The sequence below is a fragment of the Triticum urartu genome, chromosome 1 (assembly GCF_003073215.2).
Source record: "Triticum urartu cultivar G1812 chromosome 1, Tu2.1, whole genome shotgun sequence".
NCBI classification, from domain to species: Eukaryota; Viridiplantae; Streptophyta; class Magnoliopsida; order Poales; family Poaceae; genus Triticum; species Triticum urartu.
Window position 1 is genome coordinate 361,678,483 of NC_053022.1, and position 25,315 is coordinate 361,703,797.

The following is a 25,315-nucleotide window of genomic DNA, read 5'->3' on the forward strand; positions in this document are numbered from 1 at the left end:
TTAGGATTTGTCACTCCGATTGTCAGAGAGGTATCTCTGGGCCATCTCGGTAATGCACATCACTATAAGCCTTGCAAGCAATGTGACTAATGAGTTAGTTGTGGGATGATGTATTACGGAACGAGTAAAGAGACTTGCCGGTAACGAGATTGAACTAGGTATTGAGATACCGATGATTGAATCTCGGGCAAGTAACATACCGATGACAAAGGGAACAACGTATGTTGTTATGCGGCTTGACCGATAAAGATCTTCGTAGAATATGTAGGAGACAATATGAGCATCCAGGTTCCGCTATTGGTTATTGACCGGAGACGTGTCTCGGTCATGTCTACATAGTTCTCGAACCCGTAGGGTCCGCACTCTTAACGTTCGGTGATGGTCGGTATTATGAGTTTATGCATTTTCATGTAACGAAGGTAGTTCGGAGTCCCGGATGAGATCAGGGACATGACGAGGAGTCTCGAAATGGTCGAGACGTAAAGATCGATATATTGGACGACTATATTCGGACATCGGAAAGGTTCCGAGTGATTCGGGTATTTTTCGGAGTACCGGGGAGTTACGGGAATTCACCGGGAGGGTCAATGGGCCTTCGTGGGCTTTAGTGGAAATAGAGGGCAGCAAGGAAGTGTGAGGTGCGCCCCCTAGGCCCAAACCGAATTAGTTTAGGGCTTTGGGGGTCGCCCCCATGTTTCCTTCTCCTCTTCTCCTCTTTCCTTCCCCTCCTAGTTGCACTAGGAAAGGGGGAACCTACTCCTAGTAGGAGTAGGATTCCCCCCTTGGGGCGCACCCTATGAGGCCGCCGGCCCCCTCCCCTTGCTCCTTTATATACGGGGGCAGGGGCACCCTAGAACACACAAGTTGATTGTTCCAAGCCGTGTGCGGTACCCCCCCTCCACCATAATCCACCTCGATCATATCGTAGCGGTGCTTAGGTGAAGCACTGCGTCGGTAGCAACATCATCACCGTCATTGCGTCATCGTGCTGACGGAACTCTCCCGTGAAGCTTTGCTGGATCGGAGTTCATGGGACGTCATCGAGCTGAACGTGTGCTGAACTCGAAGGTGCCATGTGTTCGGTATTTGGATCGGTCGGATCGTGAAGACGTACGACTACATCAACCACGTTCTCATAATGCTTCCGCTTACGGTCTACGGGGGTACGTAGACGATACTCTCCCCTCTCGTTGTTGTGCATCACCATGATCTTGCATGTGCATAGGATTTTTTTTGAAATTACTGCGTTCCCCAACAGTGGCATCCGAGCTAGGTTTACGCGTAGATGTTATATGCACGAGTGGAACACAAAGGTGTTGTGGGCGTGGGTATATACATATTGCTTGCCGTCACTAGTTGATTCTTGATTCAGCGGCATTGTTGGATGAAGCGGCCCAGACCGACATTATGCGTACGCTTACGCGAGGCTGGTTCTACCGACGTGCTTCGCACACATGTGGCTAGTGGGTGTCTGTTTCTCCAGCTTTAGTTGAATCGGATTCAATGAACGGGGTTCTTTCTGAAGATCAAAAAGAAATCACTATACCGCATTGTGGTTTTTGATGTGTAGGTAAGAACGGTTTTTGCTCAGCCCGTAGCGGCCACGTAAAACTTGCAACAACAAAGTAGGGGACGTCTAACTTGTTTTTGCAGGGCATGTTGTAATGTGATATGGTCAAGACGTGATGAGATATAAATTGTTGTATGAGATGATCATGTTTTGTTAAAGTTATCGGCAACTGGCAGAAGCCTTATGGTTGTCTCTTTATTGCATAAGATGCAAGTGCCATGTAATTGCTTTACTTTATCGCTATGCGATAGCAATAGTTGCAAAAGCAATAGTTGGCGAGACGACCATGTGACGACACATTGATAGAGATCAAGATGATGGAGATCATGGTGTCATGATGGTGACGATAGAGATCATGACGATACTTTGGAGATGGAGATCAAAAGCACAAGATGATGATGGCCATATCATGTCACATGTTTTGATTGCATGTGATGTTTATTTTTATACATCTTATTTTGCTTAGTTCGACGATAGCTTTATAAGATGATCTCTCACTAAATTTCAAGGTACAAGTGTTCTCCCTGAGTATGCACCATTGCCAAAGTTCGTCGTGCCGAGACACCACGTGATGATCGGGTGTGATAAGCTCTGCGTTCACATACAACGGGTGCAAGCCAGTTTTGCACACGCAGAAAATACTCGGGTTAAACTTGACGAGCCTAGCATATGCAGATATGGCCTCGGAACACTGAGACCGAAAGGTCGAGCGTGAATCATATAGTAGATATGATCAACATAGTGATGTTCACCATTGAAAACTACTCCATTTCATGTGATGATAGGTCATGGTTTAGTTGATCTGGATCACGTGATCACTTAGATGATTAGAGGGATGTCTATCTAAGTGGGAGTTCTTAAGTAATATGATTAATTGAACTTTAATTTATCATGAACTTAGTCCTGATAGTATTTGCATAACTATGTTGTAGATCAATAGCTCGCGTTGTAGCTCCCCTTTTATTTTGATATGTTCCTAGAGAAAAACTAAGTTGAAAGATGTTAGTAGCAATTATGCAGATTGGATCCGTGATCTGAGGATTATCCTCATTGCTGCACAGAAGAATTATGTCCTTGATGCACCGCTAGGTGACATGCCGATTGCAGGAGCAGATGCAGACATTATGAACGTTTGGCGAGCTCGATATGATGACTACTTGATAGTTTAGTGCACCATGCTTTACAGCTTAAAATCGGGGCTTCAAAGACGTTTTGAACGCCACAGAGCATATGAGATGTTCCAAGAGTTGAAATTAGTATTTCAGACTCATGCCCATGTCGAAAGGTATGAGACCTTTGACAAGCACTTTGCCTATAAGATGGAGGATAATAACTCAGCTAGTGAGCATGTGCTCAGAATGTCTGAGTACTACAATCACTTGAATCAAGTGGGAGTTAATCTTCCAGATAAGATAGTGATTGACAGAGTTCTCTAGTCATTATCACCAAGTTACTGGACCTTCGTGATGAACTATAATATGCAAGGGATAACGGAAACGATTCCCAAGCTCTTCGTGATGCTGAAATCGACAAAGGTAGAAATCAAGAAAAGCATCAAGTGTTGATGGTTGACAAGACCACTAGTTTCAAGAAAAGGGCAAAGGGAAGAAGGGGAACTTCAAGAAGAATGGCAAGCAAGTTGCTGCTCAAGTGAAGAAGCCCAAGTCTGGACCTGAGCCTGAGACTAAGTGCTTCTACTGCAAAGGGATTGGTCACTGGAAGCAAAACTGCCCCAAGTATTTGGCGGATAAGAAGGATGGTAAAGTGAACAAAGGTATATTTGATATACATGTTATTGATGTGTACTTTACTAGTGTTTATAGCAACCCCTCAGTATTTGATACTAGTTCAGTTGCTAAGATTAGTAACTCAAAACGGGAGTGCAGAATGAACAGAGACTAGTTAAGGGTGAAGTGACGATGTGTGTTGGAAGTGGTTCCAAGATTGATATGATCATCATCGCACACTCCCTATACTTTCGGGATTAGTGTTGAACCTAAATAAATGTTATTTGGTGTTTACGTTAAGCATGAATATGATTTGATCATGTTTGTTGCAATACGGTTATTCATTTAAAGTCAGAGAATAATTGTTGTTCTGTTTACATGAATAAAACCTTCAATGGTCATACACCCAAGGTGAATGGTTTATTGAATCTCGATCGTAGTGATACACATATTCATAATATTGAAGCCAAAAGATGCAAAGTTAATAATGATAGTGCAACTTATTTGTGGCACTGCCGTTTAGGTTATATTGGTGTAAAGCGCATGAAGAAAATCCATGCCGATGGGCTTTTGGATCACTTGATTATGAATCAGTTGATGCTTGCGAACCATGCCTCATGGGCAAGATGACTAACACTCCGTTCTCCGGAAAAATGGAGCGAGCAACAGACTTGTTGGAAATAATACATACTGATGTATGCAGTCCGATGAGTGTTCGCGGTAGGTACCATTATCTTCTGACCTTCACGGATGATTTGAGTAAGATATGGGTATATCTTCTTGATGAAACATAAATCTGAAACATTTGAAAAGTTCAAATAATTTCAGAGTGATGTGGAAAATCATCGTAACAAGAAAATAAAGTTTCTACGATCTGATCGTGGAGGAGAATATTTGAGTTACGAGTTTGGTGTTCATTTGAAACAGTGCAAAATAGTTTCACAACTCACGCCACCCGGAACACCACGGCGTAATGGTGTGTCCGAACATCGTAACCGTACTTTATTAGATATGGTGCAATCTATGATGTCTCTTACTGATTTACCACTATCGTTTTGGGGTTATGCATTAGAGACAGCTGCATTCACGTTAAATAGGGCACCATCTAAATCCATTGAGACGACGCCATATGAACTGTAGTTTGGCAAGAAACTAAAGTTGTCGTTTCTTAAAGTTTGGGGTTGCGATGCTTATGTGAAAAAGTTTCATCCTGATAAGCTCAAACCCAAATCGGAGAAATGTGTCTTCATAGGATACCCAAAGGAGACAGTTGGGTACACCTTCTATCACAAATCCGAAGGCAAGACATTCGTTGCTAAGAATGGATCCTTTCTAGAGAAGGAGTTTCTCTCGAAAGAAGTGTGTGGGAGGAAAGTAGAACTTGATGAGGTAACTGTACCTTCTCCCTTATTGGAAAGTAGTTCATCACGGAAATCTGTTCCTGTGACTCCAACACCAATTAGTGAGGAAGCTAATGGTGATGATCATGTAACTTCAGATCAAGTTACTACCGAACCTCGTAGGTCAACCAGAGTGAGATCCGCACGAGAGTGGTACGGTAATCTTGTTCTGGATGTCATGTTACTTGACCATGACGAACCTACGAACTATGAGGAAGCGATGGTGAGCCCAGATTCCGCGAAATGGCTTGAAGCCATGAAATCTGAGATGGGATCCATGTATGAGAACAAAGTATGGACTTTGATTGACTTGCCCGATGATCATGAGCCATTAAGAATAAATGGATCTTCAAGAGGAAGATGGATGCTGATAGTAGTGTTACTATCTACAAAGCTCAAATTGTCGCAAAATGTTTTCGACAAGTTCAAGGTGTTGACTACAATGAGATTTTCTCATCGATGCTTAAAAGTCTGTCCGAATCATGTTAGCAGTTGCCGCATTTTATGAAATCTGGCAAATGGATGTCAAAACTGTATTCCTTCATGGATTTCTTAAAAGAAGAGTTGTATATGATGCAACCAGAAGGTTTTGTCGATCCTAAAAGTGCTAAAAAGTGAGCAAGCTCCAGCGATTCATCTATGGACTGGTGCAAGCATCTTGGAGTTGGAATATATGCTTTGATAAAGTGATCAAAGCATATGGTTTTATACAGACTTGCGGTGAAGCCTGTATTTACAAGAAAGTGAGTGGGAGCACTACAGCATTTCTGATAAGTACATGTGAATGACATATTGTTGATTGGAAATAATGTAGAATTTTCTGAAAAGCATAAAGGAGTGTTTGAAAAGAGTTTTTCAAAGAAAGACCTCGATGAAGCTGCTTACACATTGAGCATCAAGATCTATAGAGATAGATCAAAATGCTTGATAAGTTTTTTCAATGAGTACATACCTTGACAAGATTTTGAAGTAGTTCAAAATGGAACAGTCAAAGAAGGAGTTCTTTCCTGTGTTGCAAGGTGTGAAGTTGAGTAAAGACTCAAAACCCAACCACAGCAGAAAATAGAAAGAGAATGAAAAGTCATTCCCTATGCCTCAGTCATAGGTTCTATAAAGTATGCTATGCTATTTACCAGTCCTATTGTATACCTTAGCATGATTCTGGCAAAGGAGTACAATAGTGATCTAGGAGTAGATCACTGGACATCGGTCAAAATTATCCTTAGAGGGCTAAGGAAATATTTCTTGGTTATGGAGGTGATAAAAGAGTTCGTCGTAAAGAGTTACGTCGATGCAAGCTTTTTACATCGATCTAGATGACTCTAAGTCTCGATCTGGATACATATTGAAAGTGGGAGCAATTAGCTAGAGTAGCTCCGTGCAGAGCATTGTAGACATAGAAATTTGCGAAATACATACGGATCTGAATGTTGCAGACCCGTAGGCTAAACTTCTCTCACAAGCAAAACATGATCACTCTTTGGGTGTTAATCACATAGCGATGTGAACTAGATTATTGACTCTAGAAAACCCTTTGGGTATTAGTCACATGGAGATGTGAACTAATCACATAAAGATGTGAACTAGATTATTGACTCTAGTGCAAGTGGGAGACTGAAGGAAATATGCCCTAGAGGCAATAATGAAGTTATTATTTATTTCCTTATATCATGATAAATGTTTATTATTCATGCTAGAATTGTATTAACCGGAAACTTAGTACATGTGTGAATACATAGACAAACAAAGTGTCACTAGTATGCCTCTACTTGACTAGCTCGTTGAATCAAAGATGGTTAAGTTTCCTAGCCATAGACATGAGTTGTCATTTGATTAATGGGATCACATCATTAGAGAATGATGTGATTGACTTGACCCATTCCGTTAGCTTAGCACGATGATCGTCGTTTAGTTTGTTGCTATTGCTTTCTTCATGACTTATATATGTTCCTATGACTATGAGATTATGCAACTCCCGTTTACCGGAGGAACACTTTGTGTGATACCAAACGTCACAACATAACTGGGTGATTATAAAGGTGCTCTACAGGTGTCTCCGATGGTACTTGTTGAGTTGGCATAGATCGAGATTAGGATTTGTCACTCCGATTGTCAGAGAGGTATCTCTGGGCCATCTCGGTAATGCACATCACTATAAGCCTTGCAAGCAATGTAACTAATGAGTTAGTTGCGGGATGATGTATTATAGAACGAGGAGACTTGCCGGTAACGAGATTGAACTAGGTATTGAGATACCGATGATTGAATCTCGGGCAAGTAACATACCGATGACAAAGGGAACAACGTATGTTGTTATGCGGCTTGACCGATAAAGATCTTCGTAGAATATGTAGGAGGAGACAATATGAGCATCCAGGTTCCGCTATTGGTTATTGACCGGAGACGTGTCTCGGTCATGTCTACATAGTTCTCGAACCCGTAGGGTCCGCATGCTTAACGTTCGGTGACGATCGGTATTATGAGTTTATGTGGTTTGATGTACCGAAGGTAGTTCGGAGTCCCAGATGAGATCGGGGACATGACGAGGAGTCTCGAAATGGTCGAGAAGTAAAGATCGATATATTGGATGACTATATTTGGACATCGAAAAGGTTCTGAGTGATTCGGGTATTTTTCGGAGTACCGGAGAGTTACGAGAATTCACCAGGAGGGTCAATGGGCCTTTGTGGGCTTTAGTGGAAATAGAGGGCAGCAAGGAAGTGTGAGGTGCGCCCCTAGGCCCAAACCGAATTGGTTTAGGGCTTTGGGGGCTGGCTCCCTCTTTCCTTCTCCTCTCCTCCTCTTTCCTTCCCCTCCTAGTTGGACTAGGAAAGGGGGAACCTACTACTAGTAGGAGTAGGATTCCCCCCTTGGGGCACCCTATGAGGCCGTCCCCTCCCCTTGCTCCTTTATATACGGCGTCAGGGGGCACCCTAGAACACACAAGTTGATTGTTCCAAGCCGTGTGCGGTGCCCCCTCCACCATAATCCACCTCGATCATATCGTAGCGGTGCTTAGGCGAAGCCCTGCATCGGTAGCAACATCATCACCGTCATAACGCCGTCGTGCTGACGGAACTCGCCCGTGAAGCTTTGCTAGATCGGAGTTTGTGGGACGTCATCGAGTTGAACGTGTGCTGAACTCGGAGGTGTTGTGCGTTCGGTACTTGGATCGGTCGGATCATGAAGACATACGACTACATCACCGCGTTCTCATAACGGTTCCGCTTACGGTCTACGAGGGTACGTAGACGATACTCTCCCCTCTCGTTGCTGTGCATCATCATGATCTTACGTGTGTGTAGGAATTTTTTTGAAATTACTACGTTCCCCAACAGCATGGACGGCCAACACTTTGACCAACAACAAGAGAGAGGTTGTACGACCAAGGTGGATTATTGTTGGTCCGTTTTACGATCCATCTTGGTGAGATATGCCTCTCTGGCCCGCCGACTAAAAGTGTGTTGGGGGGGGGGGGGGTTGCTACTTCGCACTTTGTTAGGTGAACCTCGGTTGGGGGGCATGCATTCATAGCTTAGGATTCCCTAAGTGGCGGCACGAGGGGGGCTACTAGCTACTTCACACTTTGCTAGGTGAACCTCGGTTGAGGGGCATGCATTCATAGCTTAGGATTTCCTTCATGCCGACACAAGGGAAGGGGGATGCTAGCTACTTCGCACTTTGCTAGGTGAACCTCGGTTGGGGGCATGCATTCATAGCTTAGGATTCCCTTCGTGCCGACACGAGGGAGGGGGGCTGCTAACTACTTCACACTTTGCTAGGTGAACCTTGGTTGGGGGGCGGCATGCATTCATAGCTTAGGATTCCCTTCGTGTCGACACGAGGGGGTGGTGGGGGCAAGCAATACCGTGCACTTTGCGAGAGAGGTGCCACATCGAAGTTGCATTTGGTATTTGAAAATCAAACCACCCTTTTGATACATAAATTTGGTCCACATGCAAGTGTGTTCGTGTTCTGACCCTCTCCCACATCATTTTTTCGCCAAATTTATGAACATTAGACAAGTCGGATGACGCAACATACACGGTTCACTCAAACTAACCGTGTGCCACGCCGGTGCCCCTGTCACGCACACATCCGCACAGTACATTGGGCTCCATGAGGCTCCCCCTCTCAAAAATATATGCCCGCCTCGAGGGTTTTTCTGTTTCATAACACACTGTTGTTATCTCCGGACCTTGTGCGATGTTTCTTGTTCCCAATCCCGCCTGCATCCCTAGAAAATATATGCCTGTCTCGAGGGTTTTCTGTTTCATAACATACGGTTGTTATCTCCGGACCGTGTGCGATGCACTATCATCAAAATTTTCAATAGCCCAGCATTTCACTCCTGTGTTTGACTCCCGCGTAGTAAAATTTTCAGTACCCACGTAATTTCCTCAAACACCCCCACCCCCTCCACACACAACACACACACACACACACCAAAACCTCCTCGGGCGTGCGCGCACACACACACCCCCTCCCTCGCTCGAAACCCTAGCAAGGTCCCCTCCGCCGCCGCCGCCGCAAGGCCTCCATTGTCAACATCTGTCGGTTTGCCCGTGCATCTTACCCACCGATCTCCATACCCAGGCCGCCCTGAGTTTCTTAGATGACGCCTGCCAAATGCCCCCTTTCCCATAGATCCCGTCCCCATCCCCACCCCCACTCCAGAGCGTCGCAGCCTAAGCCCGGCTACGCTTCCTGTGGAGCTCGAGGAGCGACTGGCCCAAAAGAGGTGTATAGCGGTCTCTTCGCCCGACATCGCCAAGGAAGCTGATGACCATTACTGGCGGCAGGCACTCAATCAGCGGGCTGGAGTACGCGGGCATGTCTCGGCCGCCGGCTACGACATCGAGGTCATCGACAGCGATGGCCTGAGGCGGGCTATGTCACAGGTTAAGTGGCCCACCCCCAACCCCTCAGGTTCAACCGCCTTCGATCTCATCCATGGCCCCACCGTTGATCTCCTCTGGCTCGTTGTCAACAATTTGCCATTCTACGTCGCCATCGAGCCCCTTTTATCATTTCTGAAGGACACGTTCTATGACGCTGGCTTGGGATCCACAGCTTCCAAGTCAGACCCCATCGACAACGACCATGAGGAGGGCACCCTCTCCAACTCTTCCAAGGGGAAAGAGCCCATCCGCTCTTCCAAGGGGAAAGCGCCCGTCTGCGACATCAGGGAGGGCACCCTACAGTCGTGCTCTTCCAAGGGGAATGATCCCATCTGCGACAACATGGAGCGCATCCAGGGTCCGCGCTCTTCCCACGGGAACGAGCCCATCCATGACAAGTGAGGAAACCCATGATTTGTTTTGTTGAGTCCCTTTTGTAGTGTAGTGAGAATATGTCCAATTTTAATTGCTACATCTGGTTGTTTGCAGTATGCCTTGTTTATTCCAGTTGTTCACAATGTGATGCTCTATATGTGCAATTATTTACTGTGAAGTACATTTCATCAATCCAGTTTTAAACATACCGATAGGAATGCATATATTTGCTTGCTGTTAAGCCTGTTATAGCTAGCATATACCTCTTTTAAAGTTTTTTGATTGTTGGGTTGTTTGTAGTTAGCATATGTCCAGCTTCAAATGCTATCTTTGGTTGTTCGTAGTATGCCTTGTTTATTCTAGTTATTGACAACGTGATGTTCTATATGTGCAAGTATGAACTGTGCAGTTCAATTTCATCAATACCAGTTTCAACAATACCACTATGAATGACTACATTTGGTTGATGCATCTTGTAGTTAACACGCCTTTTCATTTCTATTTAACAATAACAGTGTACTTAGACCAGCATGATACCAGTTTGAATGATTATGTTTGCTTGTTGTTAAATGTTAGGCCTGTTGAAGTTAGCACACCTTTTCACTTGTTTTTCTTTACTAGTGTGCTTAAACCTGCACACTGAAGCTATCTTTTGGAGATTATTTTGTGTGCCATGGATAATTTTGGTTGATGTTTAGCCTGTTGTGCTTAACATGCTTCTCGATGTACCTACATAGGACAATTTTGGGAACGACTGTTGTTTTCCATCGAGGTTAGTTTCATCCCATGGCTTATATCTGCTCACTATTCAGGATATCGGTAGCTGGTACCATATAGGCCGTCGGCTGATAAGGGACTAATCGATGAATTAGACTTTTAACTGAATATATTTGCAACCCATTTATCATTAGGTTAACCAGGGCCATATGTAATATATCTGAGGCTACATAGCAACATGCACTGTACTTAATGTTTAAATATGCAATCCTAGGCTACATATCAACAAGGAAGAGTGTTACATTAATGTTCTAATGATGTCTAGATATACGTAGAAGAGCAGCAGCAACAACAACAACACAACCCTGTTTGGTTACTCAACTTAGCTAGAGGTTAGAGTTAGTTTCTAACTCATGACTAACCCTGAACTAACTCCATCCAAAGAGTTCTTTGGGTGGCAGGGTTAGATTGACAATAAATGCACTAGGAGAACTAGCTCCGATTAGCACCTCTTGGGTTGGATAGTTTTTTTGGGTGGGTTATAGATGAAACTAGCTCAAACTAGCCCTCATGTTTAGATATACTTTAGGGCTATTTGAGACCGAACTAGCTCAAACTAACTGTAACCCATGGATACAACAACAGTTAATCAGCCGATAATTTGTAAGAATACACTAAACTCCATCCGGCCCATAATATAAGATGTTAATTCATCTAATATGTGAGTATATTGGATATTATAAGATACTCCCTCCGTTCCTAAATATTTGTCTTTTTAGAAATTTTAAATGTACTACCACATACGGATGTATATAGACATATTATAAAAGAGTGTTGTACTACATCATTGTGCAATTGTTGTTTAGCTTCTAATATTAACTTGGTGCTTTTAGGTACATATGTCATTGGTAAAGATCTGCGCTTCGACCCTTTCTGCGTATGGGGCAATGAGATATCGATGAACCAGCATCAAGTGAGGAAGCTGATAAAGATTGTTAGTAAAATGGGTCCAAATATGGCAATTAAACTATTTGTTTACACTTTATCCAAGACAACAACGAACTACAGGATGGTAAGTAAGAACTTTGCAGCCTTCTTTTTACTGCCCATAATGAGTTGTGTTAGATGACAATGTCTGAATCTTTTTCCTTTGTAGTGGTTGCCAACGCAATTTACTCAAGATTACCTCTCAAACTACATGATTGGTGGGCATGCAAAGGTTAAAGTATTTCAACCAGAACACGATGATTATCTAGATGTTTTCATGAAGAACGTGAAGGATGGGCGGTCGGCCATCACAAGGGGGTGGACTAGAGTCGTGCGTGCCTTCTGCATGGAGGAGGGCACAATATGGGCATTCCGCTTCACCTTGTTCAGCAACCAAAATGTATTTTGCCTCTTTCTTTACTGTCTTTAATAGTACAAGTATACAACTATGGTTCATCATTCTTTATTTGGTTCTTATGTAATTCTTGAACATATGTACCTATGAATCGAATAATGCATTGGTTGTTTGAACCTGATGGATATGAATAAAGCTGTAGCATATACATTCAAATTCAAATTCAAATCTGGTACAATTTGAAATAGCAGCAATTAAATTACGGTGAAATTACGCTCTCTAGGTTGTTATGCTACACATGGTTGGTAAAACACAAACATTTGTGATATACATCATAATCCGAGACGGTTCAAAGAGAGGAAACATGTGCAAGCATGCACACAGTTGTCGTTTGTAAAGCGTGTGTGATGTCAGACAATATCACAAACGGTGCAAGCAAACTAAACGTTTGTGTTAGTTGCCTTATCATACACGATTCACAACCATGAAATGTTTCTGATGAAGTATGCATCGTAAATGTTGCACCACAGAATAGCGTGTGTGATAGTTGTCGTGTACGACGATGTTACGACGATCCAATGTTTTGTAATCCTGTCTGACACACGTACGACAATTAGCTAATCTTCTTAACAGTGAACCGTTTGTGATGGGCCGCGCATCATACACGTTCTATAATAGTGAACCGTTTGTGATGGGACGCGCATCATAAACGTAACACCATAGAATACCGACTGCGATGGCAATGCGAGCAGAAACGAGTAGGAGTACTATAGGGTACCTATCCCCAACGGTTTTTGGGTCATGTGGGAAGGACCCCCTATCGCCCACACTCACTTGGCGACGGTTCCAAATGCCATCGTGGAAAGGGGTTAAAAACAGTTTGTATAGCACCGACGCGTACCAGTGAACAAAGCATGATAAGGGCTCTTGATCTTAACCACCTCAAAGGTCAATGTCTCAACTTTGGAATCATGATCATCACCGAAAGCCACTTCCAGTGCTATCTTGCCCACTGGATATGCCGACTTACCGGACACCACACCATGAAAAACAGTGTTAGACGGCTTAAGATCCTTGTCAGTCAAACTCATACGACGAAAAGTTTTGTAGTAAAGGATATTGATGCTGCTGCCTCCATCCATGAGCACCTTAGTGAACTTGTAACCTCCAACCTGAGGCCCAACCACTAAAGTCAAGTGACCCAGATTGTCAACCCAGGGCGGGTGATCCTCACGGGTCCAAAGAATAGGATGTCCCGACTATCGCAAGTAACGGGGAATCGCCGGCTCAACTGCATTCACCGCCCTTTTATGAATCTCCTGGTCTTGTTTACATAAACTCGTGGTGAACACATGATAATGTCCACTATTCAACTGCTTCGGATTACTCTGATAACCAGATTGCTGCTGCTGATTCCCTTGACCAGACTACTGATTAAAACCACCCTCATTGCCTTGGCCCTGGAAACCAGAGTTTGAACCGCCACCACCAAAGCCAGGCTCGTGAGAGTCGGATCCTGAGCCGCCATTCGGGCCATGATTGTTCTGAAAAAATTTGGAATTCCTATACCCCCTCATGATGAAGCAATCCTTCCACAGATGATTGGCCGGCTTCTCTTGCGTATCATGCTTTGGCAAGGCTGATTCATCATCGCCTTAATATTAAATTTCGGCCCTCCGAGCCGGGGCGGCTTTCCCTTGCGGCGCTGATTATTATTCTGCGTATTGGTGTTAGCCACAAAATCTAAATTACCATCAGCCTTGCGCTTACCGTTGCCACTTTGACCCGCTGCATTATGTTGCTGCCCCTTCGTATTGCTGCTCTTCTTCCCCTTACCCGCCTTCTCTTCATCAGAGTCGGGGTCTTTGGTACTATCAGAGTCGGCATATTTGACAAGAGCCGCCATGAGCTCCCCCATGTCATTGCAATGGCGTTTAAGCCGCCCAGTTTCTGCTTAAGGGGAAGGAAATGTCAATTCTTCTCCAACATCAAGACTGCTGAACCGGCATTGATGCTGTTCGATGAGTGTATAACCACTTAGATCCGGCGCACCCAATTGGTTGTTGACTCGCCCTCACCTTGGACACAAGAATCCAAATCCAGGATCGACATAGGCTGCTTGCACGTGTCTTTAAAATTTTAGATGAAACGAGTTTTCAACTCCGCCCATGATCTAATGGAGTTAGCGGGCAACCCTTTCAACCAAGTACGAGCCAGCCCATCCAACATCATGGTGAAATACTCAGCACAAGTAGCATCACTAACATGTAGCATCTCCATGGCCATCTCATAGCTCTCAATCCACGCCTCAGGGGGTTGATCCGCCATATAATTAAGCACCTTACGAGGGCCCTTGAAATCCTTAGGCAAACGCTCGTTGCATAGAGCCGGCACTAAACACGGCACACCCAAGGTTCTAGAGGTCACTCCTGCCCCCACAGATGCTGACGGATAAACCGGGGATTGCTATTGAGCCATTAGCTGAGTCGCCAGCTCTGCCTCCTGACGCGCCCTGCCCTGATCCACCAACGTCTGAGCATCGACACCACCGCGTGCTGGGTCATGTCTGCGAGGCTGGTTATGGTGCTGCTCACTGCTTGAAACTGCTGGTGAGTCAATGTGCATGCTATAACTCCGGCTTGGTCGGGGGGTTGAGTGAATCTATTCACGGCTATACGAATACGCTGCCTGTTGAGCCACGGTCGTCTGAAGAAGTTCTCTGGCCCTCCATGTCTCTATCATAGCCGGAGACTCGCCTTCAACCGGGAGAGCCGCCAATCGTGACGCCGCAGCAATCATATTGTCCAAAGGGTTAGAATAATGACCCAGCGATGTCGAAACATGCTGAGGCGGAGTCATATCCAAACAAGGCGGATCCACAGTACGCGGCTGAACCGGTGCTCCAGTCACGGGCGCCTCAACCGCCCGGTTCACCGCGGGCGGGTCACTGGTCCCTGCCCCCGGCGTGTTGAAAAGGTTTCTCGCATCGTACTCCAGAGGTAAGCGACTCTGGTGTCTCCTTCTCATGATGGCATTTGAAGCGTTTTGATCCAAGGTAAGACGGAAAAACTTTGCCTGAATCCGTTGTGCCTGAGCGTCCACAGCTCGCTCCATGGCCATCCTAGCGTTCTATGCCGCCAGCTCTTCCTTGGCTTGAGCTATCTCATCTCGTAACTTCGCAACATCCACCTTATGATGTTCTTGAGTGTCCGGGGTCACCTCCACCCCCATCAAAGTCGCCAAAGCCCCCAACAATTCTGTCAAAATCTTAGCCGGTGGGTGCGCAGAGCCACTAGCACCAGCCATCGCCGCAGTCGTTGAGCTGGAGGTCATAGCCGCGGCAGTCGTTGAATCGAGCGCCGGTTGTGTACTGGCCATGAAGATCGCCACCCTGTTCGGCGGCTCATAGGGGTCCGAAATATTGTCACCATCGGAACAACCCCCAAGCCGGCCGTCCTGCAGTTGATACATTGAATTGGTCTCCCCGGTTGATGATTCACCATCCAAGTAGATGGTCGGCTCACCATCATACGCAGATCCTTCCTCAAAGTCTGCCCCATGGATGAAACCAACAAAGGCACGCTTTACAGCGGTTTGAACTTTGGCGGGTCATGCACACTGAGCCGTCTCGATGATGTCGGTGCAGATGTCCGGCTCAGGGCCCAATTTGCCGATCTTGCCGATGAAGATGTGGATTCCGCCGAAGGAGACCCGGTACCCATATTCAATTGAGCCGGCCTCGGGGCCCCAGCCAGGGTCGTCGATGTAGAGCTTGCCGCGATGACTCTTGGTCATCCGGCCCACGATGTATCCCTTGATCCCTGCGAAGTTGCCCTTCAAGAACTTGAAACCACCATGCGCTGGCCTCACGGTGGGCGCCAACTGTCGTGGACTTGACATGACAGATGCCCTAGCGAGAGGACTTAGTCGTGGAACCATCACAATTAGGTTAGATTGAAGGGGTTAAGCGGGACAAAGGACACATAGAGCTTACCCAGGTTCGGCCCCTCTCAACGAGGTAAAAGCCCACTCCTGCTTTGTATTGTATTGCTAGGGTTTCGATTACCAGGGAGCGAATACGCATGACCTAGCTCTCGATTGTTTGTTATCTGTCCTCAACCCGCCGCTGGGTCACCCCTTTATATACATAGGTTGATGCCCGACAGCTTACAGAGTCCCGATCGGCTCATACACAACGTGTCCGACTCGGTGACTAACTAAGATTGCCTTACAATACAAGTTATATATGTGGCGGTTCATCCCCTTAGGCCTCAAGTCGCCTCTGGGTCTTGGGCCGTCAATAGGCTTGCTATGACCCGCCATCTTAATTGATAAGTCACCAGTGGTATGACCCGGCTCCTCCTGGGCGATTCATACCCAGTAGTTATATCCCCAACAGGTGCCTTGCCGGTGGGGAGCCGCTTCACGACGACGTCCCCGACGGCGAGGACCGGAGAGAGGACTGCTGTGTCGGTGCTGGCGCCGCAAAGACTTGGAATAGCTGCAAAGCAAGGGTGGTGGCGGAACTGCGAGACGTCCAACACGGAGAAGGAAGAAGAAAGGACATAGGAAATGGATCCGGTAGGTCGAGCGGGTGAATTTTGTGTAATTTGTGATGGGATAGGGTTGTCGGGTCAGATGTGGCGGACGCGTCCGGATTACCCGGGCGCTCCATATCCGCAGATTTGGGCTGGATATGAAGGGTGCCAGTCAGCCAAAATGTTTAAGGTTCATTAAAGAGTATGTCTGAGTATTTTTTGTTGTGACCAGTCACCGACCGGACAATTCGTTCGGGCGTTTGAAACGAATTTGAGGTGTCGGCTGTAGACGTTCTAACGGCCTTAATGCATTCCACGTCGCTGAGGCCGGCAAAGGAGGAGGGGAGAGGACTATCGACTGAGGGCATCTCCAACAGCTGTAAGATAGGTGTTGGTAAATTTGCCATCTAGGACATAGTGATGATGTGACATGTAATAAATATGAAGAGAGAGCAAAATTGTATGTAGAATAACCAACAACCTTTGCACAAGTTTCAAGGTGAAATAGAGAGCAATCACATTTATTTTCTCATTATCTATTGAATACCTTAGATACAACCCATTGAAATAGTCGTATGATAGCTTGTTGGTTGATAACATGGACATTTTACCAACAAGACTAACATACAATCTATTGAAGATGCCCTGAGGAAAGATAACAGCACGGTGCGTCCAGAAAATTCTAAAGCCTAGTAACCTTGCACCTACGAAAGATCTTGTTTGACGTGTCACATTCATGAATAGATTCTTGAAACTACTAGGTGAGCCCAACTCTCATAACCTACTCCTTGTCCAGTGTCCGCAGGGAACATCTACACGTCCTCGTTTCCTCCTGAATTAATTAGCACGGCTACTAATTAAACCGGAGGCGATCGATGCCACGGCAAGCGCATCTAGATCAAAACCATCACAAAAAATATCTATAGATCTCTCGTCGTAAAGCAGAGAGTGACAGGGTGGATGGCCTGTGCCTCGCTGCAGCAATCACACGGCACCATTTGGAATAAAGTAGAATGCTTTACACCAGGGAATTATGAAACCAAGAATGTGTCACCGTCTTGGTGAGCATCGCCGACGTGCGGTTTCGGGCCCATTTTTTCCCTGCGATTATTGTGAGGTACTCTTTCAAATTGTCTAGAGATCGACGGGGCCACTCGATCTTTGGGGCAACCTGGTCCGTAGCCGTCCGTTTCAAGAACTGTTGTACCCATCTCCTCCAGAATAATATCTTGTTTCTCACCTTGTATGTTTGTATGCTTGTATGGACACAAGATGCCATAGGATGGATCAATTATAGAAGTTTGATTGATACGGGTTCCTCACAAAATTTGTGTTAACGAAATTGCTTCACGGACGACAATTCGCACACGATCTCCGAACGACACTGCCTCCCCAGCTGTGCTCCTGCATGTAAGCTTGCTGTTTGAGCTGCCACGTGCGAATCGTGCAGGCATCGGCCACATATTCGTCGTGTGTATAGCAGCGCTGTTGTGTTAAATAACCTCTCCTATACTTCAAAAATACGCTGAGATTTTGTCTTTCACCGACTCCCCCCGGCTCACACCGGCTCACTCACACCGGCTCTATACCTCACTCACACCGGCTCTATATTTCGTTTTAGAGGCCAGTTTCTTTTCTCAAACCGTCTTCGGTAATACGTTTTGAATAAAAGCCCAAATATATTTGGCAAGCCGTTCAATACACATCAATCAACGTATATAGTCCATTTTTCAGGTACGAATCATGGTAATTTACCTGCCTATTTTAACTGTAGCTAGTACAAATCTTGGTCACTAAATGCGAATCAACAACTTCTGTTTTGGTAACAATTTTTATTGCTTGTAGCAGCACACCTGCATATCTAGTCAAGGTAGAATTATGAAGACTTTGAAGTAAAAAGGCGGAACTAGATCTAGAACCACTATGAAGAGAACCAACCAGAGTTTGAGGTGGCTAATTCCTAGTCCACTCGTGATCAAACTCCAAAGTTGACACTCAGTGTGTTTTATTAAGACAAATTATATTCATTTGAAAAAAAACGAAATGGCATTCTTGTTGATACGGAAATGCATGTGTTAATTTCCTCGAGTTTGAAACCCCTAGCATTTGTTCTTCATTAGATTACATTCGAAAAACATATAGTCATGCCAGTGTTGCTTTGTCATCGAAGTGCACTTGGACGTGCTTCATGCCATTGCACTAAAAATGTCTCGAATTTTGATTCAGCTTCACTGCCAAAGTTGATTCCAAGTAGCTGTTTGTTTGAGCTCCTGATTTTTCCTACAAGAGACTGTTGGCTAAAGATGAAACAGACAAGGCATAAGTAATATGAACTGAAATTTTATTTCAAGCCCAGGTTTCATGACACATACATAATCCTTTGGCGCAATCTCGTAGGTACATATGCCCACATATTGTTGTCATACAATCTCGTAGTGTGGCCAACAGAATACATATCGAAACATCTGATGTAGAATATGCGAGTGTATCGTGGGCCAATCGATCGTGATGCCTTGTCCCACGAAAACCAACTAGCCTGGCTGTATGCGTCCGCGCGCACACAACGGCATGGCACGGTTGGCGTCCTCCCCTGATGATGGTGGTGGATGTCACGTCTATTCGTCTGTCGCCGCAAACCTCTCCCGTCCCTCTTCCACCACTCCCATCGTGATCAAAATCACCCCACCTCCCCGAAGTAGATCTAGCCGTAAAATGTAGAAGTAACTGTAAATGAAAGACGCGAGAAGCGAGGCAATCGAATCCAATCAATGTCTACCTTTTATGCTATCGGTCGAGTCCGCCACACCAAAACAAATTCGGGTCTATTCATAAGACATGCTGAAAACTTTGCTCATAAGCCTCCTCTCAAGCTTGGAACCCAGGTAAAAACTTTCTTTAAAAAAAATGGAGGTAAAAACCTCAGGGGAACCTCCTTATTCACCTTGGATCCTACAGATTCTTCTGCAAAAGATATTCTACAACCAGTGGAACCCCCATCATGCAAGGCGAGACACGATTCAAAACACGGAACATGGGGAGTCTGAAATTCCGTATAGTACTCTGCTGCAAGCTGGTACACCACACTACACCCCCTTGGAATCTAGCAGGGCCATCAGTTTTGGAGCGAGCATGTGACAGCGCACCACGGATCCTCCCTAAACAAATGAATTAATAGCACAAGTACAAAATGGCTGGTTGTCGCACACGAGACGAGCGGGAGAGAGAGGGTTGGATCCGGGCTCGCCCGCCCCATTCAATAATTCCCATATGCGGCCCTGCCCCTCCGCCAGGCCCGCGGCTGGCCCACCCGTCAACGGGCGCTCCACGCGCGCGCCCACCCGCACCGCCGGCTGACGCGTGGGCCCGTCCGCACCGGGGCCCCACGAGGCAGCGTCGCGGCGGCCTTTCCCGCAGCGGCCCGCGGAGGAATATCGTAGAGAAATCGGAGGCCACCAGATGATAGTAGTCGACAGAGTCCCCACCCCACACTCACGCACACTCCTCCTCATCTCGCCCGGGGCGAAATCGACGCCACAGCGGGAGGGAAAAGGCTTCCGGGGTTGGCAGGGATTCCGCCTCTTATACGCCTGCCCGCCTCGCCAGATTCCTCACAGCTTCCCTGCCCCGAGCGGAGATCCTGAACTCCGGAGGCCGTCGTCGGGTAAGCGAAGCTCTGCCCCTGCTTGTTCCGTGTGTGCGTGGAGCAGAGGCGGCTGCTTCTGTCGATTCTGATTTGTTCTTGGGTGTTGTTGTTTGTTATATCTTACGAGCTTTGCCGTGCTCACGGGTGGTGCTGTTGTTGGTGGTGATTGTGCTGTGCAGGGGTAAGATTCGGCGGCCATGTCGGGCGCCGTGCTGGTCGCCATAGCGGCGTCCATCGGGAACCTGCTGCAGGGGTGGGATAATGCGACCATTGCAGGTAATTCGTTCGTTCGTGCCGCCGGAAAAGCAGCTGCTCTTTCGACGCCGTTGGGATACTCTTTATGCTGTTGCGCTTCCCAGGGGCCCGTGTTGTTTGGTAGAGGCAGCAATTATTGGGAATCTTGCCGGCTCCGATCACGACGGATTTGGTGGAGCTGCATGTAGTAGTAGTAGTGGTAGTAAAAACAAATATTCTTTCTTGTTCAACGATCTTTTAAAACCGATCAAGCAGCCGAAACGAAATCCTCGCAAGATTTCCGACTTCTCTGAACGGATCCGTCTCGTGCGCGATCTGCGCATCTGAACCATGATAATTCAGTCTGCGTCGACATGTTCTGAATTCTGAACTGATGCTGATGCCTTGACTTCACGCTGACCATGTTGACTTGCTGCTGTGATCTCTGCAGGTGCCGTCCTGTACATAAAGAAGGAGTTCAGCTTGGAGACCCAGCCCTTGATCGAGGGCCTCATCGTGGCCATGTCGCTCATCGGGGCGACGGTTATCACCACGTTCTCCGGGGCGGTGGCTGATGCTGTTGGTAGGCGGCCCCTGCTGATCGCCTCGTCTGTCCTCTACTTTGTCAGTGGCCTGGTGATGCTCTGGGCGCCCAACGTCTATGTGTTGCTCTTGGCCAGGCTCATCGACGGGTTCGGTATCGGTTTGGCTGTCACCCTTGTCCCTCTTTACATTTCGGAGACCGCCCCGACTGACATTAGAGGGCTGCTGAACACGCTGCCGCAGTTCAGTGGGTCAGGAGGGATGTTCCTTTCTTACTGCATGGTGTTCACCATGTCGCTCATGCCGCAGCCTGACTGGAGAATCATGCTTGGGGTTTTGTCGATCCCGTCGCTTATGTACTTTGCATTGACTGTCTTCTATTTGCCCGAGTCGCCGAGATGGCTTGTGAGCAAAGGAAGAATGGCCGAGGCCAAGCGAGTGTTGCAAGGACTGCGGGGAAGGGAAGATGTCTCAGGTCTGTCTGTCCTCTCTAAATACTTACTAGTCTGACAGGCATAAAATCTCCGATGATCTTACCCATGTGGGATTAACTGTGCAGGAGAAATGGCCCTTCTTGTTGAAGGATTGGGTGTTGGGAAAGACACACATTTTGAGGAATACATAATTGGGCCTGATGATGAGCTTGCTGATGACGGTCTGGCTCCAGATGAAGAGAAGTTGAAGCTGTACGGAGCTGAAGAAGGGGTATCTTGGATCGCCCGTCCTGTTAGGGGCGGCGGCCAAAGTGCACTTGGAAGCGCCTTGGGTCTCATGTCTCGTCATGGGAGTATGGTTAGTCAGGGTAAATCTCTCGTGGACCCACTTGTCACTCTCTTCGGAAGTGTCCATGAGAAGATGCCTGAGGTAATGGGGAGCATGCGCAGCACATTGTTTCCTAACTTTGGCAGCATGTTTAGCGTGGCGGAACAGCAGCAGGCTAAAGCTGACTGGGATGCTGAGAGTCATAGGGATGATGAAGATTATGCATCGGATCACGGTGCTGATGACATTGAGGATAGCCTCAATAGCCCGCTTATTTCTCGTCAAGCGACAAGCGTGGAGGGTAAGGAGATTGCTGCACCTCATGGAAGCATAATGGGTGGTGTGGGAAGAAGCAGCAGCATGCAGGGAGGGGAGGCAGTAAGCAGCATGGGCATTGGTGGGGGGTGGCAGTTAGCTTGGAAGTGGACTGAGAGAGAAGGTGCAGATGGGCAAAAGGAAGGTGGCTTCCAGCGTATTTACTTGCATGAGGAGGGCGTGTCTGGTGATCGGAGGGGCTCTATATTGTCTATGCCAGGAGGTGATATTCCTCCTGGTGGTGAGTATATCCAGGCAGCCGCTCTAGTGAGCCAACCTGCCCTTTATTCGAAGGACCTGATAGAGCAGCAGCTTGCTGGTCCTGCCATGGTACATCCATCTGAGGCAGTTGCCAAGGGTACAAAGTGGGCAGAACTATTTGAACCTGGAGTGAAGCATGCACTGTTCGTTGGCATAGGATTACAGATCCTGCAGCAGGTCAGCCGTTTTTGCCTTTCTGCTGCATATAAATATCAATGTATGCACTGCTAAGTGCTCTTGACAACTAATTTAGCACACACATTTCTTATAGATCTAGTATTTAACAGTCTTTTTTTTTCTCTTCAAACTAAAACTTTATAATAATATAACATCATGCTGTTGCGTCCTGCCCATGGCTTCTTGTTGAAGTTCTTACCTTCAGCCTTATTGCGAGAAAAAAAAATGCTTTGCTGCCTATGGTAAGCAACACCGATATCAGGTTGCTGTAGTTTTCTGAAGTAAATAAACTTGATAAGCTGATAATGCTAATCTGGATAACATAATTTTGCTTATCAAACTGTGATATGCTACTAATATTCCTTTAGTCCTTCGCACAAGTAAGATCAATTTTGATCTTGTGGTAGAAAGTATAAAAAGAAAGGTGGTGCGGTAGAAACACATAATAACATTCTTATTGTTGTGTATGGTTGTAGCGTTCCTAGAATAACAATATTTCAAATTGTGACATACTTCAGTTTCCTCATCCCTATGTTTCCTTTTTTTCTTCTTCCATGGTTCATGTTTATTACCTAAATACATATATTGCATACCGAATGTTCATGTGCTGATGATCAACTTCCGTTTGTTCAGTTTGCGGGTATCAATGGAGTCCTCTACTACACACCTCAGATACTTGAGCAAGCAGGTGTCGGGGTTCTTCTATCAAACATTGGACTAAGCTCTTCCTCAGCATCTATTCTTATTAGTGCCTTGACAACCTTGCTGATGCTTCCCAGCATTGGCATCGCCATGAGACTCATGGATATGTCAGGAAGAAGGTTAGACTTCAGATTTTGCATGGTATTGTTTACTTGTGATACAATGTGGTATCGCTGAATGTGAATGAAAGAGTAACCATTCTTCCATTTTGTTTCTCATCCAGGTTTCTTCTCCTTTCAACAATCCCTGTCTTGATAGTAGCGCTAGCTGTCTTGGTTTTAGTGAATGTTCTGGATGTCGGAACCATGGTGCACGCTGCGCTCTCAACGATCAGCGTCATCGTCTATTTCTGCTTCTTCGTCATGGGGTTTGGGCCTATCCCAAATATTCTCTGCGCGGAGATTTTCCCCACCTCTGTCCGTGGCATCTGCATAGCCATCTGCGCGCTAACCTTCTGGATCGGCGACATCATCGTGACATACACTCTCCCCGTGATGCTCAATGCCATTGGTCTCGCCGGAGTCTTCGGCATATATGCCATCGTTTGCGTACTAGCCTTTGTATTCGTCTACATGAAGGTCCCTGAGACAAAGGGCATGCCCCTGGAGGTCATCACCGAGTTCTTCTCTGTCGGGGCAAAGCAGGGCAAGGAAGCCACGGACTAGCTGCTCTGATCCGGTGATCCGCGTCGCTGGTGGTAATTTTGTGGTGTCATAACTACTACTACACTGGTTAACCTGCGATGCTTTGGTGAAGAAACTTCAAAGAGAGCAGATACGGAAGACTTTACATCGTGAGGCTGAATCGTGTCGTCGTAGGCCGGCTTTTGGAAGTAGGATATGTACTTAGATCATCTGCTCTTTTCGCTTTGGAACTTTCTATTTGTGTTATTCAGAATTTCTTGCCCATGTAACTAGTGCTGTTATCACAATTTATGTCGATTATGTGTTTGCCTTGCTCGGTTGGTTCAGTTTATCCTCTTTGTTGCCAGTTTGCCACTAGTTCTCAGTTGCTAGTCACTTCAGCAGTTTAGTTGTGCTATTAGTACTTTTTTTTTTGAAATGCTATTAGTACTATTTTTGAGGATAAGTAGTGTTTCTGGGTGTATGGGAAATATGCACACAACCATTTTATGTCACTCCTTGGTTTCATAATGTAGTGGATATAGATTTTTGTAAAAGTCAAACCTTATAAACTTTGGCTAAGTTTGTTGAGAAGAACATTTATATGTAGAAAGCTAAAAATATATCGTTAGATTCATCATAAGATATACTAGTTCATATTTTATATATTAAGTATTGTAGATATAAATAGTTTTTTCTGTAAACTTGGTCAAAGTTTGTAAAATTTGACTTTCTAAAATATCTGTACGCACTACATTAGCTCTTTAAATATGGGTGAACCTCTTCATTAATATTGAGAATATTGATACTCACTGCACCCCCTACCACTTGTTTAATCCAACCTCTGCACAAAGAAAACCCATCTTAAGGAAAACCTCTAGTAGAAAATCCCAATTCACCCTTTTTTCAAAGTTTAGCTTTAGTGTGACCCCCTCTTGTTTAGTCCTTCTAAGCTCATGAAACACCTCATGAATAGTGACCATCCTATCTAAAATATATCCGCTTTTCATAAATGCCAAATGAAAGATGGCTACTGTACAAACAAGCAATGAATTTTACGCTCATCCCGTGCTAAAGCGCATACATTTTTTTACTCCTTGGTACTCGTCTGATCAGTCACACTGTTCATTAGTTCAATTAATTTTTTGTTCGATGTCTTGAGCCGCACGAAGGGAGTATTATGCCTGACCTCATACCTACACCTACGCATATCATCTAAAACCGGATCATTGGTCCAGCACACACTTAGCACGCATCACATGTGCACGCCCCCGAAGTCGCCGCCGCCATCTTCCATGAACCTATCTTCATGACAGGATCAATGCAACGACTTTGCCAGGCCCATCGTTAACATCACCACGACGACAGACAATGCCAATGCTCTGCGCGCGCTAGTTAGCCGTGGCGTCGAGACCACGTTGCGACAAGCTGTCGAGACTTGCCATCTTCGACTAGAAAGAAAACCACATCGCCCCACCTCAGAAC

General features: G+C 45.9%; 1 protein-coding gene across 1 annotated transcript; it reads left to right on the plus strand.

Moving 5' to 3' along the window:
- Positions 1-20,021: 20,021 nt before the first annotated feature.
- Positions 20,022-24,182, plus strand: LOC125512431 (monosaccharide-sensing protein 2-like). Its single transcript, XM_048677533.1, has 6 exons — positions 20,022-20,231; positions 20,393-20,489; positions 20,899-21,465; positions 21,550-22,505; positions 23,139-23,326; positions 23,431-24,182. Exons 2-6 carry the CDS (start codon positions 20,411-20,413, stop codon positions 23,870-23,872), a joined length of 2,232 nt encoding a protein of 743 aa, XP_048533490.1. The 5' UTR covers positions 20,022-20,231; positions 20,393-20,410; the 3' UTR covers positions 23,873-24,182.
- Positions 24,183-25,315: the final 1,133 nt, after the last annotated feature.